Source organism: Amblyomma mixtum, chromosome 1 (genome assembly GCF_055824585.1).
Source record: "Amblyomma mixtum isolate Tamu chromosome 1, ASM5582458v1, whole genome shotgun sequence".
Lineage (NCBI taxonomy): Eukaryota > Metazoa > Arthropoda > Arachnida > Ixodida > Ixodidae > Amblyomma > Amblyomma mixtum.
Genome location: NC_143012.1, coordinates 42,315,612 through 42,331,707, shown reverse-complemented (window position 1 = coordinate 42,331,707; position 16,096 = coordinate 42,315,612). Strand labels below are relative to the sequence as shown.

The following is a 16,096-nucleotide window of genomic DNA, read 5'->3' as shown; positions in this document are numbered from 1 at the left end:
TGTAAAAGTAAAAAAACGAACATTTCAAGCAGTATAAAAACAACATAAATGGTAAGATGTTAAACAGGTTAGAACGGAGAGTGACATGTGCCGAAGAACTGGTCTTGTGAATGATCTTGTGAACAAGGATAATGCATTCACACATGTGTGTATGTTGAAAAGTGTCACGTGACAAGGCGCAAGCATGAAATGTGGGACTGTAGACAACTGTGCTCACATCTATGCCATAAGCAGTGAAATTAAAGGGATATTTTATTGAGACCATGCTAGAGGAACTTTGAAACAGGCTAGGCTCAGTACTGGGCACTCATCGGAACGTGACTCACAACCACCTCAGGCAAATACTTCTAGTCAACAATGTGCCCAAGCTAAGGGCCCCCTTGAAGAGCTAGCACAGCCCATCAGAGTATTTTGAAGCACCTGTTCTCCATCTAGTGTCAAACTCGGCCCCCTCTTCAGTTATAACCTGTCTAACTCCTGTTAGCTGCAGACTGGTCCTTTGCCAGGCAAAGATATACTACACAAACAAGTCCAACATAGCTAGCTTTCCCTTTTACAGCGAAAGCTGTTATACAGAGCCATTCCTGGCGTATTCAGTGATGGCCATCAACATCTATCAGGTGAAGGCCATGAATGCACGGTCACGTCATAATGTGACCCACTCACGTGACTAGCACTGGGCATATGCGCACATTGTGATAGCCTAGGTTGCCACAGTCTGTATGTCTTGGACTTTACTGCACGTCTTGGGCACCAGCTAAAGACAGCCTGTGGCACAGCAACAGCTTTCACTAAGCTTAGCATGTTATGCACCAGAGTGCAAAAATTTGCTAATTTTTATTTTAAGTTTAAGTTACTTTGGAGGTCTTGCGCTCGAGTAGTTTGCAAGCAGACAGACACAGACAGCAAAACCAACCTTCAGTATTTTGTCTCCAACCTGCAGCTTTCCAGCTGCTGATCCCTGTGGGTTGACCTCCTTCACGAACACTCCCTGAAGTAAAGAAAAGAGAAAGAAATAAACAGTCGAGAAAAAGAAACTACAACTGGGTAAGTTTGCAGACCAGAACAAAAGTTCCAGAAATAACAAAATTAGTCCAAAGCACAGCAAAAAGGGTGCCATACCAATAACGGTGGTCTGTTTTCCAGGACAAAATCTGCCTCTGAACCCTTATCCAGCACGATTTCGTTCTGAAATGAGCGAGAAACGTGAAAGACACTAAGGAAAGCTGCCAATGAAGAACAGCTCATGGTGATTCGTGCAAAAGGATTTGCCGGGCTAGTTGGTTCATTTCTGAATTAAAGAGTTAACTGCGCGAAAGAGTTAGGACACCAGGAAGACACATTCACGGTACTTAGAAGCGCAGTGCGCTTCTAAGTGTCGTGATTGTGTTGCCCTGGTGTCCTAACCCTTTCGCACAGTTAACTGTGATTCGTGGCCAGATGAAGCCGTATCCCTTCCCCAAATATACATTTATAGTCCACTAACATGGTGTTCCTGTGAATCCGCCGACGAGCGGCCGGGTACGCTGCTCCGTTGGAGCAGGAACTCGGGCTTCGGCGGCGGCGTTGGCGCCAGTGAGCTGGCCTCGCCCGAATGCGTCCTTGGTCGCGGGGGCAAAGGCGGTGCCGACTGCTCGCACTGCTCCGGTGCTGCCCTGAAGCAGGGGGCGGGGCCGCCTTCCGGCGTAACACCCTCTGATGTCAGGCTTGAGGGGTCCTCGCTTGGCAGGCACACAGAAGAGGAAAGCGAGGAGCTCGACTGGGACGGTGGGAGGTCCTCGCCTTCCGCGTGCGGCGCCAACTTCTCAGCTGCGGCGTGGAAGACCAAACTGGACTGATTCGCATGTCTGCTCAAGTGATCGCAACAGAATTTGTAGAAGGAGTCAAAGCTCACTGTTATGGGCATCAGTGCAGCAAAAAAATAAATCAGCACAAACCACGAGTGTAGCAGGGAGCAACAGAAAGTTAGGTGGCCGAATGAAATCAGGAAGTTCGCGGGAATAAGGCGGCCTCAGGTGGCACAGGACTGAGTTAAGTGGAGAGATATGGGAGAAGCTTCTGCACCGCAGTGGGTGTAAGTAAGGCTGATGATGATGATGATGAAACCATAACTATACAGTGTGTAACATAGAAGACACAGATGAAAAGACAAAAAAGCTATGCCAAAAAAAAGGAGCGTTCTGGTTTCCCTGTGCCAAAGATGGAGAGAGAGAGAAAGAGAATGGGGGGAGGGATGTGGACGGACAGTTTGTGCCACCATACAGGCCAGTCGTGAGGCAAGATGAGGCCACAAGGTACAGATGATGAAAAAAACAACAAAATAGCTAGGTTAGCAAAAAAAAAAACACCCACAATAAAGCCTTGGATCGACTTTACATTGAGAAAGGACACTCATAATGTTTCACGCTTTGGTTTTAGCTAGGAAAATCATGCCCTTCTGCGAGACATGCAGGGTTTGTGCAGTGCACACAGTTTTCAATGAGACAGATATGCCCGTGTACTGGAGGAACCCATGACTTTAGGATTAGGGATTAGCATTGATGACACAAGTGCAGTAGCGTATACTAAGAGCTCACTGTGGCACACCTATCTCAGTCGGTCAGAAAGTTCTACCAAGCCTGCCTTAGTGCTTCTGCATGGTGAAGTGGCAAGCAGTGACAGTGCGGTGGCAACTAAGATGTGAAAAAAAAAAAAAATGCATGTAAAGCGCGAGAACTTACGTGCCCATCCTGGCTGTGGGCTGCGACGCACCGGCAAGCTGTACCCTTCCTTTGAAGTCCGGACATCCCCGCAGTACTCAGGCAGGAGAAAAAGCGAAGGTCCGTCGGCCGTTCCAGCCACGGGCTTCAGAGGGTGTGGTGCCTGGACAGTGTAACTTTGAACCGGTGAGCCTGCAACCTTGCGCGGCGACCTTGTCATGACCCTCGGTGACACCGGACTCGACCCGCGCCTTGGAAGCGTTCTCACCGGCGAGCAGGGCGCTCCACGAAAGTACTGAACGGTGCCATCCGAAGGGTGCGACACGGAGTGACCCCTGGGCAGGGTCACTGTGTCCCAATCACTCGAGTAGCCGTCGTGGTAAGTAGCCGGGGCCCTGGCTGGCTGGACGTAGGTTTCCTGATCGCTCTTGTAGCCTAATTGCTCTTGCGAATCCTCCGAGACAAGCCGGTGCTGAAACTTCTCCGCGAGGCTCGCTCTCGACGACGGGGGGTACTTGTCAAATGGACGCCGTGCCACGCGATGGGGTGATGACGCCATTGTGTGGCACGGCATCAACTCGGGCACTTCTCCGAGGTATTGTTGCGGCTGCTGTCGCGTGTGATCCCACGAGGCCACTGGGCTGCGGGGCGGCGGCGGCATGCTTGCGTGATGAGGATGCAATGTGTTGCTGTACTGTGGTGCTTGCAAACTGTGTACGGCGGCGAGCTGTGGCGACGATCCCTGCTGCTGCGATGACGATGATGATGATGGGTGATGTTGATGGAGGTAGAGGTGCTCTGCGTTGGCTGTGTGCGGTCCGGCCGGGGTCTGCTGATGCGCGTAAAGAAGCTCGGAAGGTGTGGCGAGGCTGTGGGTGCTTATGTGGGGTACCGGGCTGGGTAACGGACTCGCTACGGCCCTGACGGTTTCTGCGTTGAGAGTGGTGGAGAGAGATACGAAAAGGCATTCAGTGGCAGACATACAGCTGCAAGGACTGCCACTAAGAGAGAGAGAAAGAAGAAATTAGGTAAAAGCGCTTCAAAAGCGGGTTATGACTAGATAAAAGCAATAGCTATGCAATCTCACCAGTAGCAAAACTTTTCATATGTTGAAAAAGTTTAAACAAAACCGGATAGTCAATCCTTTGTTATGACTCTCGATTATAAATTAGCTGCACCACCATCAAGGCATTTTGCACAGCGGTACAAGATACGTATTTTTGTTGCCCACGTGGTAACAAGCATAAACATAAGAATCGAAAGAACACACTGATTACTGCTGCTATTAGGAGATGATGTATACGTAAATGTTAAAGGGTCAGTCTACTGAATTTTATCGACCATATTTTCTTTGCGGCAACCGATAGCTCTTTACTCAAATTACCGTTTAGCCAGCTGTGGTGCCAAGGAGTGCGGTAGAACATTTTAAAATAGAATTTATGAATGTGGGAACACATCTGTATGAGATGGTAGTCTCATCTGGCAACCATCTGGATTTCCGCCGCGCGGCGATAAACATGGCGGCGCCCGTCGAAGCCGGACCTCTCGCTTCGGACTGAATTCTCGTTGTTGCTGCCTTTTTCAGTGCGTTCACTGGCCATAATTGGGGCGCCTGTCTTTCGCTTCGTCTCATCTCGCCTATAAGAAAACATATAAGAGATAAATTTGCTTTATTTTAATAATTAGAGTGACGATTCTGCCACTCCTAGGCTTAAGTGGAGAGTCGGTTTGTTTACAGCAATGGTTCCCGTCCTGACGACTAGATGGCGCCACTATAGGCTGAGTTTATTTTTGCGTCTCTGCTAGCATACGCTGAACTAAAAGTGGGAATGTGCCTGCGTTTTGCGTACGTGTAACTATAAATATTTATGTGATTTACAGAAAAAGCGAGCGGTACGCCTTCTACAGTTTACTAGAACAAAACGTGCGTTTCTCTGACATTTGGGCATACAAATGGTACGTAATATATTCACTTATGCTTCTACAAAAAAAGACTACCACTTTCTTGAAGAAAATGAACGTTTGGGGTCGCCACCATGCTTTTTTACGCGACTTTTAACGCCGAAATAAAATATAAATTCCTGCCTAAACCGGGCGCAGACCCCTCGTTATTGATGTTATAGGGTGCCAACTACCAGAATATGCCATTATTTATACACTCATCTCGGTGAGTAGACTGACCCTTTAAATAAAAAAGAGAAAGAAAGAAATGGTCTGCACCTAAACTGATTCAAAGACAGCTGAATGAAATCCATCCTCAAGTGGGAAGTCAGCAAACTCCAGCAGCAACTCACTATACCTTACGATGGCAAAAAAACAAGTTCCTGAAAGCAGGTTTGTTCGCCTAAATGTGTCCACATTGCGCACAACAAGCGATCTAATTGATTGTTAAATTGAGGCTTCTACAATTAGGCTCAGTCTACACAAGTCACAAAGGGATTTTTCTGAACGTGCAGAATGCAACTGATAAACAAAATGCCCACTTTTCACCAAACTGCATGAACCTAGTATATGGCCACAAGTGGAATCAATAGGGTTCACAAAAAGCAAACTTCATCGCTGTCTTCAATCCCAATGTCTGCCTTTGCAAAACCAAGTTGGTAGGGCATTTTATTTTGTTTCCCTGATTTGCCCAGCCAGAACATTTCATTTGCAATCTTCCTTGTTTTGTGCCTGTTTTCTGCCAAAATAAATATAAAATACAAATAGAAAAACACAGCAGCTATGTGTCGAAAGAGAACTTTCGTCTGGCAAAGCTCCCTTCATCTCATGATTTCTGCAGACTTGATAACATCAAGATGAAGTGCTATCTTTACACACACATGCTTTGCATTGCCTATAAATCAACAATTAGCATTCATATTGAAATGAAAGGACACTGCATAAATCAAAGTGTCTGTGTGCTTTGCTTGTCCATGTCTGTGTGCTGTTTCGATTACATTGCATAAATAATTTTGTAAGGCAAGCACAGCAGAAATTTGAAGGCAATTTGAAATTTTTAGAAGGGAAGGCTGAATGCTTGTCGATCAATGAAGTGAAGGACTGATCTTCATATCAGTCTTATCCGGAAATATTTTGCGTGGCTTTTTAGACAAAAAGTTCTGTGAAACCTTTGAGTAATGGTGGTGGTGGTAACAACTGCTGTAGTTGGTGAAAGTTCAAAAATGACAGAATGCAGAACTTTCTTCAGCAGCGTTACTGGTGATGTTCTTTCCCTTCTTTTGAGCAGGCTCGGGCCTCACCCCGACTGTGAATTGTGTATTGGTTGACCTCCCCCCAATCTAAGTTTGGACAGCATGATTTTTGAAAAACAGGTCTACCTATACGCGAGTAAATATAGTAGCAGCTACAGAGTTGACTCAATAAGCGCTAGGCTAGAGCTTGAGAACAATGCAAACCACTAAGAGAAATGAAAAAAAACTTACAATGATGAGACCGGAATCAGCTAAAGGTTAATGTATAAATTTTACAGCGAAAATGACAGAGTCACATTACCTGAGGCCTCACCAATGTGGAGTGGGTTCCTTGGATGCATCTATTACAGAATGCAGCCATATGGAAACATATGGAAACATTTGAACTTGCTCGTTAGAAATGTCAGCTCCGGGAGTATAATTAAGCTAGTGCCCAGGCTTATGTGTTGACAAGATTTTGTAATAGACCAAAAACATGTTCACACACATTGGGGGAGCTTGAAGACACCGAAGGTGGCCAGGGTATCGTCTGCGCCACCTTCTGCCACTGTTCGCGGTTTGATTATCACGTCGTTTGAGGGCCCTTCCAAGAAAAGATGTCTAGGATGTCTGAATGACTGTATGTATATGTGAGCAAACGTAGCACACATGACAGCATGTCGGACTACACGAGAACCTTGTGCAAATCGGAGGAACACCCCAGCTGACTGAACGCTTACACGTTGTGAGCCGTATGTCCAGCATCACAATGCATTTATTGTGAGGTTTTCAAAAGACAGCTTCAAAATGACGTTGCACACTTTTTAGTACGTGCTCTTCTTCAAAGTACTCTCCAGTGGTTAATGAATGGGCACCTTCGTAGGCGCACTGTAAGATCAGATAACAAGTTGCTCAAGTTTTGTTTACATCTGTTTCTATAGGCTACGCACCCGCCCCGGTAATCCACCTGAGAGTAACTCCGGCACACACATACTGCGGTGTTTTAAAGCTACACTGGCTTTGAAATGGTGTTCCATATTAGCACATTCCATTCAGAAACGTGCTCGGCTTTTGTTACAGGGGCTCTGAAAGGGGCTCTAATAAAGTTGCGGTATGTCTCTGACGTTAAAGCACCCTTTTTCAATACTATTGTCCAGCAAGAAAATTTTGAATGTGCTTTGTAGAAGCTGAGTTATCTGCAGTCAGGATTTGAATTTCAGCGTCTTCGCGCCTTTCCCTCTTCTCTCGTTACATTTTTCACGCTAGAAGGTCGGCGCTCCTCCGCCGGCCCGACCTCCGGGGGCGGAGCTTGCTGACCCGCCGGAGCTACGCGGCTTATTGGCCGCAGCCATGGTAGCTGCCCTGCCGTCTGAAAGAATCTGACCAATAGCCACCTCTCAACTTGTATATGCACAGGGGCGAGTGACAGAGGAGGGTGCGAGCATGAGAAAGACGCCGGCGAGGGCTCGCCAACTTTCGCACGTGATTGTGGGTTCTCTGCTGCATGTAGAGGTGTATTATCTCGCTCAGGTGTTCATGACAACACAACGCAGCGATTGAGAGGGTTAACATAGAGGCAGCCACGTAGCTGCAGTGTGAAACCACAAAACTAGTTCGGAGACTTCTGTTCACATGCATTCTTGTGAGCCGTACTCCAGCTGTTACCGCCAGCCGGCGACAGCAGTGCCAACACGTCTTGCTCACGTCACAGATTCGAGTTGATCTACACTGAGCATGTGGTGGAGTTCACCGGTGCTGTGTTTGTGGCCATGTCTGGCCATGAAAAAGATGAAATGGGGCACGTTCTTTAAAGGGGCTGCGAAACACTGCTTGGGGGGATACCGGCCATACTTCAGGTGGGTTCTTTATGTCACACAGATGCTGACTTAAAAAGAACTACAGGAATCGATGCACAGGAACGGGAGTTATTCAGTGAAGAAATTTCAAAATACAAGCAAACAAAACGCTGCCCTCAACTCGATTTTGGCGGGGGCTTCCCACTCCTATTTCGCTCTCCCAATGACGGCACCTGGCGCAACCAATCAAAACAGCCAGCCAGAGCACGTCGCGGAAGTTTGTGCTCCATGGTTGCCTGCTCTCTGTAACTCGTTCTTGCTGAGACGGGCAGCGTCGTTTCCATGCCAGAGCGTCCCTGGTGGTGTAATTTTATTTTACTTGCTTTGCAGCGCTTTTATCTAAGACAAACAAGTTGTTTTTGTTGATCTAATATAAAACGCAGACAGGTGACAAAATGTGTCTCTATTTATTCACACAATTTGCAGTATATTTACTGTTTGTCCGGTCATCAAGCTCGCGCCAGGTGATGTCATATCCGCTGCTAAAAACCCGCCACTGTGTGGCGACACCATCAGAGCCATGAAGTTGTTTTTGGGAGGACATTAAATTATTAAAAAACGGAATATACGCGGCATTACCGACGCTAATAGCACCATTATAACTACCCGTATGCAATCAACAGGCAAAACAGTTAACTAAGATTGTGTTTCTGGGCCCCTTTAACGCAGTTCTGCAACTGGGTGAGAATGCATAGCTATAACACACCATGGCATGCAGCAGGCAAGAACACACTTGTGCGGTCAAGTTAGCTGATCAGTACAACACACATGGGAAGAAACAAACATGCAAGTTGATTGTATGTTGATTGTAAGTGCTGGTAAACCTTTACCCTAATACAGTTCCCCTAGAAGAGAAGGTGGACAGCAAAACCAACCTTGAGTTAACCAAGATATTTGAGAAAAACAGCTCATAAAAATAAGATCATCACTAGTCTCGAAGCTTGAAAGAATCAACTCGGCATACCACGCGAACCTCACCTTCTTTAGTTTCTGCGTTCTTCAAAGTTAAGGATAACCAGTTCGTATTTTTTTCAGGCAACGATGAGCTACCAGATTTTTTCAGCCTGCTTTGTTCTTTATATGTCGAACGTTGCCTTGCGTAGATACGAGCCTGACAACTGGCACAGTGCGACATAGCGACCTGATCAAGTGCTCTCTAAGATGACCTCAAAGCGGAGGGCAATAATGCAGTGCGTCTACGAAGCCAACCGCTTTACAAAGAGCACAAAAATACAAAAACAACGCACTTGTGACTGTGAAAGGAGTTGTCGCATTATATGGCTGAGTGATGTTCTGAACCGGACTGTGGTTTTCGAAACACGCAGGCTGCCCACCTCTGATTCAATGCCGCTCTCCTAGTTCTTGCATCAAGGCTAGACAGACTACAATGCACAGCCTTTACGAAAACGCCGTTTTATAGAACCACACTGGACTGACTATCCCTTCCACACATAAGCAAGTTTCGAAAAAGGCAGGAAAAAGAAGTTCCAGTGGTTCTGCAGCGTTGTTTACCTAGATCAGTGCACATGGGGACGTTGTTGTTTGTTGCAAACGAGCTTTGAGTGGGTTGGTGCGAGGCAAAGCTTTCAGCAGGTACGGGGTTAATGTCCTGCTGGTGCCTTAAGATGCAAGGCTCGTGCTATGAAAAAACAAACAAACAAACAATGAAACAACACAGGGAAGTTAGCAAAGCGAAACATGTACGGCAGCAAAGTGCACCCCTGAATCTGCAGGTTCATCAGCATGTCGCATCAGCGAGAGTTACACAGTGTAACCACGAACTCTGCTTCGTTATACTGCTGCATCATGCAAAAGAGGATTAGAAGAAGACTGGAGATATTTCATGAACGCTAAAGAGCGCAGAACTGTAGAATAGACGTTACAGTTCACTGCACTGTTCTGCTCTAAAAACTACTACCAGTGGACAACACTAGGCCTGTTATTCTGCACCATCAATGGCTTTATTTATAATGACAAGCTGTACTGAACTCTCTCATGAGCCTAAAACGGCATCAGCTGATTGCTTACTGGCACGCACTTCAGCTACAAGAACTTGATATCCGCATCAATATGTGTTTCTAGTACATGACTATCTACAGTGAAAGCTCGTTAATTCAAAACTCGATAATTCGAATTTTCGGATAATTCGAACTACACTACTTGGTCCGGCCAAGCTCCATAGAGATCTGTGTATAAAAAAGCCCGTTAATTCGAAAGCGAGTCGGTTCCGTTACGGATAATTCGAACTACGCGCCACCGCGTCTGGGCGGCTTGGCACACAGCATGTGGCAAAAAAAAAAAAAAAAAGCACTTCCTCCGCATAGTTAGAGGCTGCGTATGTCCTAAACGGGGACAGAAGATGGAACTAGATAAAACCTTGGAAGAGTGGGTAAAGCTTAAATGGCGCCATCACCGGCGCGGTGGCCGGCAGCACCGGAGGGTAGGGGTTGGCGACCGCGCTGGTGGCTGCCTACCCTCTTTTCCGCGCAACCTCCGGAACTTGCAACTAAATACTCGTTAATTCGAGCCCTGTTAATTCGAAAATACGGATAAGCACTGTCAACGCGGTCCCAGCCAACGCCCATGAAGGCTATGACTTCGGACGGGCGCTACAAATTACCAGCGAAAAACTTTTTTTTTCTTTGCGAGTGTCGTCCATGCTTCCACCCATCGGTCGGTCGCCAACGGAAGCATGCGCTCAGCCGCGAACAAGACGCCGGCTTTTGAGTGGCAGTAGACGCCGTCCGCCCCAATCGCCCATGGCACATAAGGCGAACGTGCTGAAAACGAGGCTTGCACAACCGAACAAGCGCTGGCACTCTGCCAAAGTTCGCTTCCCCCTTGCTGGAGCTAACGTCAAAAGTGATGTTATCGCTGCGCAGTATCTTGCACGCCAAGAAATGCGTTGTGGGCCGTGACAGTGCCAAACGGAGAGAAGCGTTAACGACTGACGCTTTTTTTTTTTTCAGATTCTTAGGCAAAAATCGGGGGTGGGTGGGTTCATTATGTGAGTGGGTTCGTTGCGCGAGTAAATACCCTACATATACCGTAATGCAAATGGTTCTTGTCAGTTTTTTCGCGGCCATTCGATAATTCGAACATCGGATAATTCGAATGTTTTTCCCGGTCCCGTGAAGTTCGAATTAACGAGCTTTTACTGTAATCTCAAACCTGCACTTAAGCCAGAGTAAAACTGAATTTCGCATCTGCAGTCAGTGCAAAAATTGATTTACGATTATGAGGCAAATGGACAAAACTGCAGACATCCCAAACTGAGGCTACAAGTTTGAAGTCTTCCTGAAAGGAACTGCAAGAGTGGAAATTGAATTAATAAAATCAGCTTTGCAGGTATCCTGGAGATGTAAGCTTGCCAGGAGTGGTCAGGCCTCCAGTGTTTGGACACCTGATGTGCAACACAGTTTCGAGACAGCAAAGGTGCACATTGTGCAAATGGCAAGTGTGTCAGCACTGGGCTTTCTTTCAGTGAAGTGTAACGTGAGAATCACAGCAGTGAGACAAACAGCGAAGCAAGCATGTTAGAAAAAAAAAGTGACGCGAAAGCCAAGTCATTCTTTTGTAGTAAAGCTGTCTGGCGGACAAAGTTGTAAACCAACGCGGCACTGCCTGATGCCACACACCCGCTAACAAGTTAGGCCAACACTTTACAAAGTCTCGCCAGTTGTGCTTTAGATCAAGACATCCTCAGAATTGTTTTTTCACAGCCCACAAATTTTGTTCTGAATTTTTGCGATGCAGTGCCCGCCGACATATCTGAAGGGGAAAGAAATTTTTATAGAAAGAACTTAAAATTCACAAACTTGAAATACACAAAATATTTTGACCTGCACTATGAATCTCGGAGTGCCAAAAAAACAAACGGGGTCAAAATAGATGAAACAGTCACACAGAATCTGCTCCAAAAGGTGGTCATCTAGGCAGAAAACCGTAAGGAAGAAAAACGGTCATTGTTCAAGCATTTCCCCGCAATGCAGAGTACTTCCCAGTCAATTTGAGTGGCGAAATTTGGAGACTGCATTAAAGACGAGGCATACAAGCGGATATGACAGTTTTTTGGCCATTTTTTTTGGATTTCAAAGTTGCGTCCTTCCTTAAAAGTCCGTTCAGCTGAGTTCAGAAGCTACTGTGACCTTTTCCACAGATAATGCAAAAAAAATCATAATACAAGCGATTAAACTTGAGCATAATGGCAGATGCGAACCCTAGCAAAGTTACATGAAGATAATTCAATGGCTTTGTTTATCGGACGTCATTCCAGCGTTGAAAGATCAACGATGTTAAATTAAGCTCAGACCTACATGTGACATGTAATAAGGTGTATTCTGCTCAACATGTTCACTGCGTCATGGGTCATGTAGTCTAATCATGCTGTGCAGCTACGAATGCTGAGCCATTAATTGAAGCCGCGGGACAGCTCAGATTTCTCATAGAGCCAGCAAAAAGCACGCGTGCCAAGTCGCTTTAACCGCCTGTCGGCAAATCAATAAAGCTGGCTTGCAAGTCACTCAGGGGGCGGGCCAAGCCACACCCAAGAATACGCTAAGAATGACTCGCCGGTGGGTCACACTGTTCCGGGACTAGGGTGCTGAAAATTACCGCCACAGTGAACAAGTTAAGCAAGGTACACAACTACAAAATAAGATGGCAGTTGCATGCATTCCGAAGTGTCTCAGTCGTTATGGGTGATTAGCAGCATAACGTCCCTTCACCCCCGCCTTGTCTCGGATCGTCAACTCACGGGTCTGTCGGCGTGCACCTGAGCCACATCGGCGGCAGCGTTTGCCGACGGCGATGTGGGCTGGACGATCTTAGCTTCACGAACCACCACTTCGGGTGGCGGCGGCAGCGGCTTTTCGTGCCCAGGCCTCTCTCCTCGACCGAAACCATCCAATCGAGACGTCGGCTACACGGCAAAAGCAATAAGAGATTGAAAATGCATTTCAGTTGCTTGCGCAATGAAATGAATCCAAGTTACACTGCCGAATCAATAGCGCATTTCATTACTTCAATTCAAAATAAATATTTTCAGCCTAAACCGTATATATCCAGGTGTCAAGAAAGCAAATTAGCTAGTTTTGCAATGCGATGTGCAAGATGTTAATGCTCTACTGATGTGAACAAGATCACACATAAAGCCTCACAATGGCTCTAAACTGCGACATTTAGATACCAGATTTGTCAAATAAACACCCTAGGGATCTTGTTATCAGTTTCTTTCTCTGATGATGCACATGATGATAGAAACACACACACACACAAAAAAAATCATACTATTACTTGTGCCAAAATCTGCCTGCATGGAAATGGCAGAGGACATGACAGCAAGCTCAATGTTTTGAGAAATACTAATAACTACGTTCTCTGGCTGACAAGAAAAAGCACTTTGTTTGCACATTGGCAAGTGCTCCATTTACCTGTAACAGAGAAACCAGGGCTAGGCGTGGTAGCACATTTTCAGAAAAAGATGTGCTTGCTATCTACATAGTTGAGCACACAGTGCCTAAAGGAGTTTTCTCATAATTTGTGTGAACCGCATTAGCAACAGATATGTTGCTTCCCCAAGCAAGCAATGAAAGACAAGTACTTGCGTCAGTCTTAAACAGTGAGACCACGTTGACAACTGCGTTACCCTTGGCAGCCCAAAAAAAAGTAGTAACATGTCCTATCGGCACTGTGTACAGGTCTCCGTAGAGTTCTTCAGCGAAACTCCCCTCCATGCATGCCGAGATGCAGTTCAGCACAAAAGACTCCCCAAAAACACCAGCTCACAAGTATCCTGATAAACTGATTTGCGGAGAAAACGGGCAGGCAGTAAAGGTTGCGCAAGCGTTCTGAAGAAGCACCACACTCACCTGCGACACCACCACATTTCCCACGCCAACCACGTCACCGTTCATCTGCCTACGAAGATTCCGCACGTGCCGGGCTCGTGCTTTTAGCTCCTTGGGGTATGGAGTTGGCGAGCGGACGAGACGACCCTGGGCATGACACGCACAAAATGGGTCAATGGTGGAGGCCAGTAATGTTCCAGCAGCATGTGAAACAACTCCATCCTTAAATCGTAATGTAAGACGACAGAAATAGAAAGAAAAAAAAAAGAGTGACCGTAACCAGCTGCTAATGAAAAGAACCAACTTCTCTTTGTAAGGGAGTGTGCACTCCATATTAAAAGAAAATACCACAAAAAAAATTCAGGCGGAACTTTGGCTCTCTAAAGTGCTGCAAGGCAAAAGCCTTTCCTGTTTGTGCTGTACTAGTGCTTTATCTGACTACACACTTTGACTACACATTACAACTAGACACTCTGACTGCCGACTCTGACTGCTTCTTTAGCATGACTCTCTCTCTGCTTCGATGAGTTCGGTTGTATCCATGGCTCTGTTCGCAGCAATGAGGTGTGTAATGTGGTCACCCACGGACGCCTTAAGCCCCCTGTCGGAGCGGACGACAACTATTTTTTATTAGTTGTCGTCTGCTCCAAAAGGGGGCATCAGGCATCCGTGGGTGACCTCATTACTGCGTATTGACGCCATAACCATTTCGACCAACCGAAAAGCGTGACACCTTCTGTCGATAACGATGAGGCATTAAAGGCTTTCGCCTTAATACTCGGCTCCTGTGCTATATAGTAAAGCTAAAGTTTTGGCCCTACTTTCTGTACGACACACTTTTGCAACATTATTTGTGACTTCACGCACCGGTCGATCCACGTCAGTGTCGAAGGCAAACGTGATGGTGCCTCGCCTCTCGCTGGGCACCGTGCTGCCGTCTTTTTCAACAGCATCTGGATAATGGAGGAAAGCGCTGGCTTTTCACTAGGCATACCATGAGCACATCAATACATGAAAGAAAGCAAAGAATGATGCAATAATAACCCGAGGTTAGGCGAGAGTTATACAGCAAAAACAAGAAGAGTGGGTGAGTGCTAGCAGCCCTTATGAAGCTTGGTATAAGTTACACAGAGATGTGCATTAGGAACTCAAAGAAAAGCAACATTAAATCAAAACCAACAAAAAACATCATACATCATGACCAGACCAAAACACAGCTTGACCCAAATGCAAACTGCCCAGGAAACCAAAAACCTCTCAGAGACGTCTAGCTAGACGTCTCCGAGAGGTTTTTGGTTTGCTGGGTGCAGGCACTATAAAATGAACCAAGTCATCTACTGTCTAGCACATATCCACGAAGCCCTAATTCTAGTGCTTGGTGCTTATTTTGGCACCAAATAAAGTGATTCAATTTCTATTTCTTTCAGTTCACTTTTTCATACTGTCTTCAGGAAAATGCAAAGCTAAAGTGGTCATTATGAGGCATCGTAGGTATGACAGCACATCACAGTGTCAGGTATATATCATATTAAAACATAAGCAGATGTAACTGTACATAATACCAGGCACAAGAAAATGTACCATGTTATCCTCTAATAACATATAGCCATTAAGTCCTCCATCTAGTGCTTGGTGCTTAATTTGGAACTGAATAAAGCGATGTTCCTTCCATTTCTTTCTGCCTCGTTTTGCATAATGTGTTCATAAAAATGCAAAGCTACAGTGGTCGTTAAAAAGGCTTCACAGATGTGACAGCAGTTCACAGTGTCAGAGCCTCCACAAATGCGATGTCAGTGGCACATGCAACGTACTCGGCTGATCTCCGTGAGCAGCGGACGATTCCTGTGGTAGGAGGAAACAGGTGAGCACGCGCTGCCCCGTCTCACGATCCATGTCTGACTGCAGTAGCACCAACGGCTTTGTCTGCAGACAGAAGGCGAGTACAGAACGGTTGCCATCATCATCATTAACACCACTAGTATCATCATCATCAGCAGCAGCAGCAGCAGCAGTCAAGTTGCATTCACAGCAAAACGAAGGACTCGTCCAACAGCCTCTCACTGTTCCTGTTTTGTCACAGCCATGGCCACCCTAGCCCTACAAATTTCCTAATCTACCCGCCCAACATTTTTTTTTGGTCACTCTGGTAACAATTTCCTTCCCTTGGACCATTCTCTTACCTTAACCCTTGTGCCATGCCACTCACTGGCCAAAGCTGCCCTTTCGCCACTGAAATTCATCACCACCATCGTCACCTCACTTAACAGACCATCGATTATCTGTCGTCTGCATGACATGTCCTACCGAGACTATTCTCTTGTTCCAAGTTCCACACTTCTTGATTCAGTACGAGATAATTAGCTCAAAAGTATGATTTAAAGAGGAGCTTTTCGTATGTGTTGTTCAAGCCTGATGCACACACTGAAATATGCAAGACCGTTTCTAAGCAGGCAAAAGGTTCTAGATGTTGCAGCAGTATGAAGATGAGCAAAGTTCAACTCAACATTTACTAACAGCCT

At 46.2% G+C, this 16,096-nt stretch overlaps 1 protein-coding gene across 1 annotated transcript in view; it reads right to left on the bottom strand.

The window, feature by feature from the left end:
• LOC149366131 (uncharacterized) overlaps positions 1 to 16,096 on the bottom strand; it is a 56,318-nt gene that overhangs the window by 1,206 nt on the left and 39,016 nt on the right. The window contains exons 13-21 of the mRNA XM_089548959.1: positions 15,389 to 15,500; positions 14,445 to 14,530; positions 13,599 to 13,724; positions 12,485 to 12,649; positions 9,241 to 9,367; positions 2,721 to 3,629; positions 1,487 to 1,809; positions 1,123 to 1,188; positions 917 to 991 (exon numbers count right to left, since the gene is read on the bottom strand). Coding sequence (XP_089405085.1) covers positions 917 to 991; positions 1,123 to 1,188; positions 1,487 to 1,809; positions 2,721 to 3,629; positions 9,241 to 9,367; positions 12,485 to 12,649; positions 13,599 to 13,724; positions 14,445 to 14,530; positions 15,389 to 15,500 — 1,989 coding nt within the window. The remainder of the gene's footprint in view (positions 1 to 916; positions 992 to 1,122; positions 1,189 to 1,486; positions 1,810 to 2,720; positions 3,630 to 9,240; positions 9,368 to 12,484; positions 12,650 to 13,598; positions 13,725 to 14,444; positions 14,531 to 15,388; positions 15,501 to 16,096) is intronic.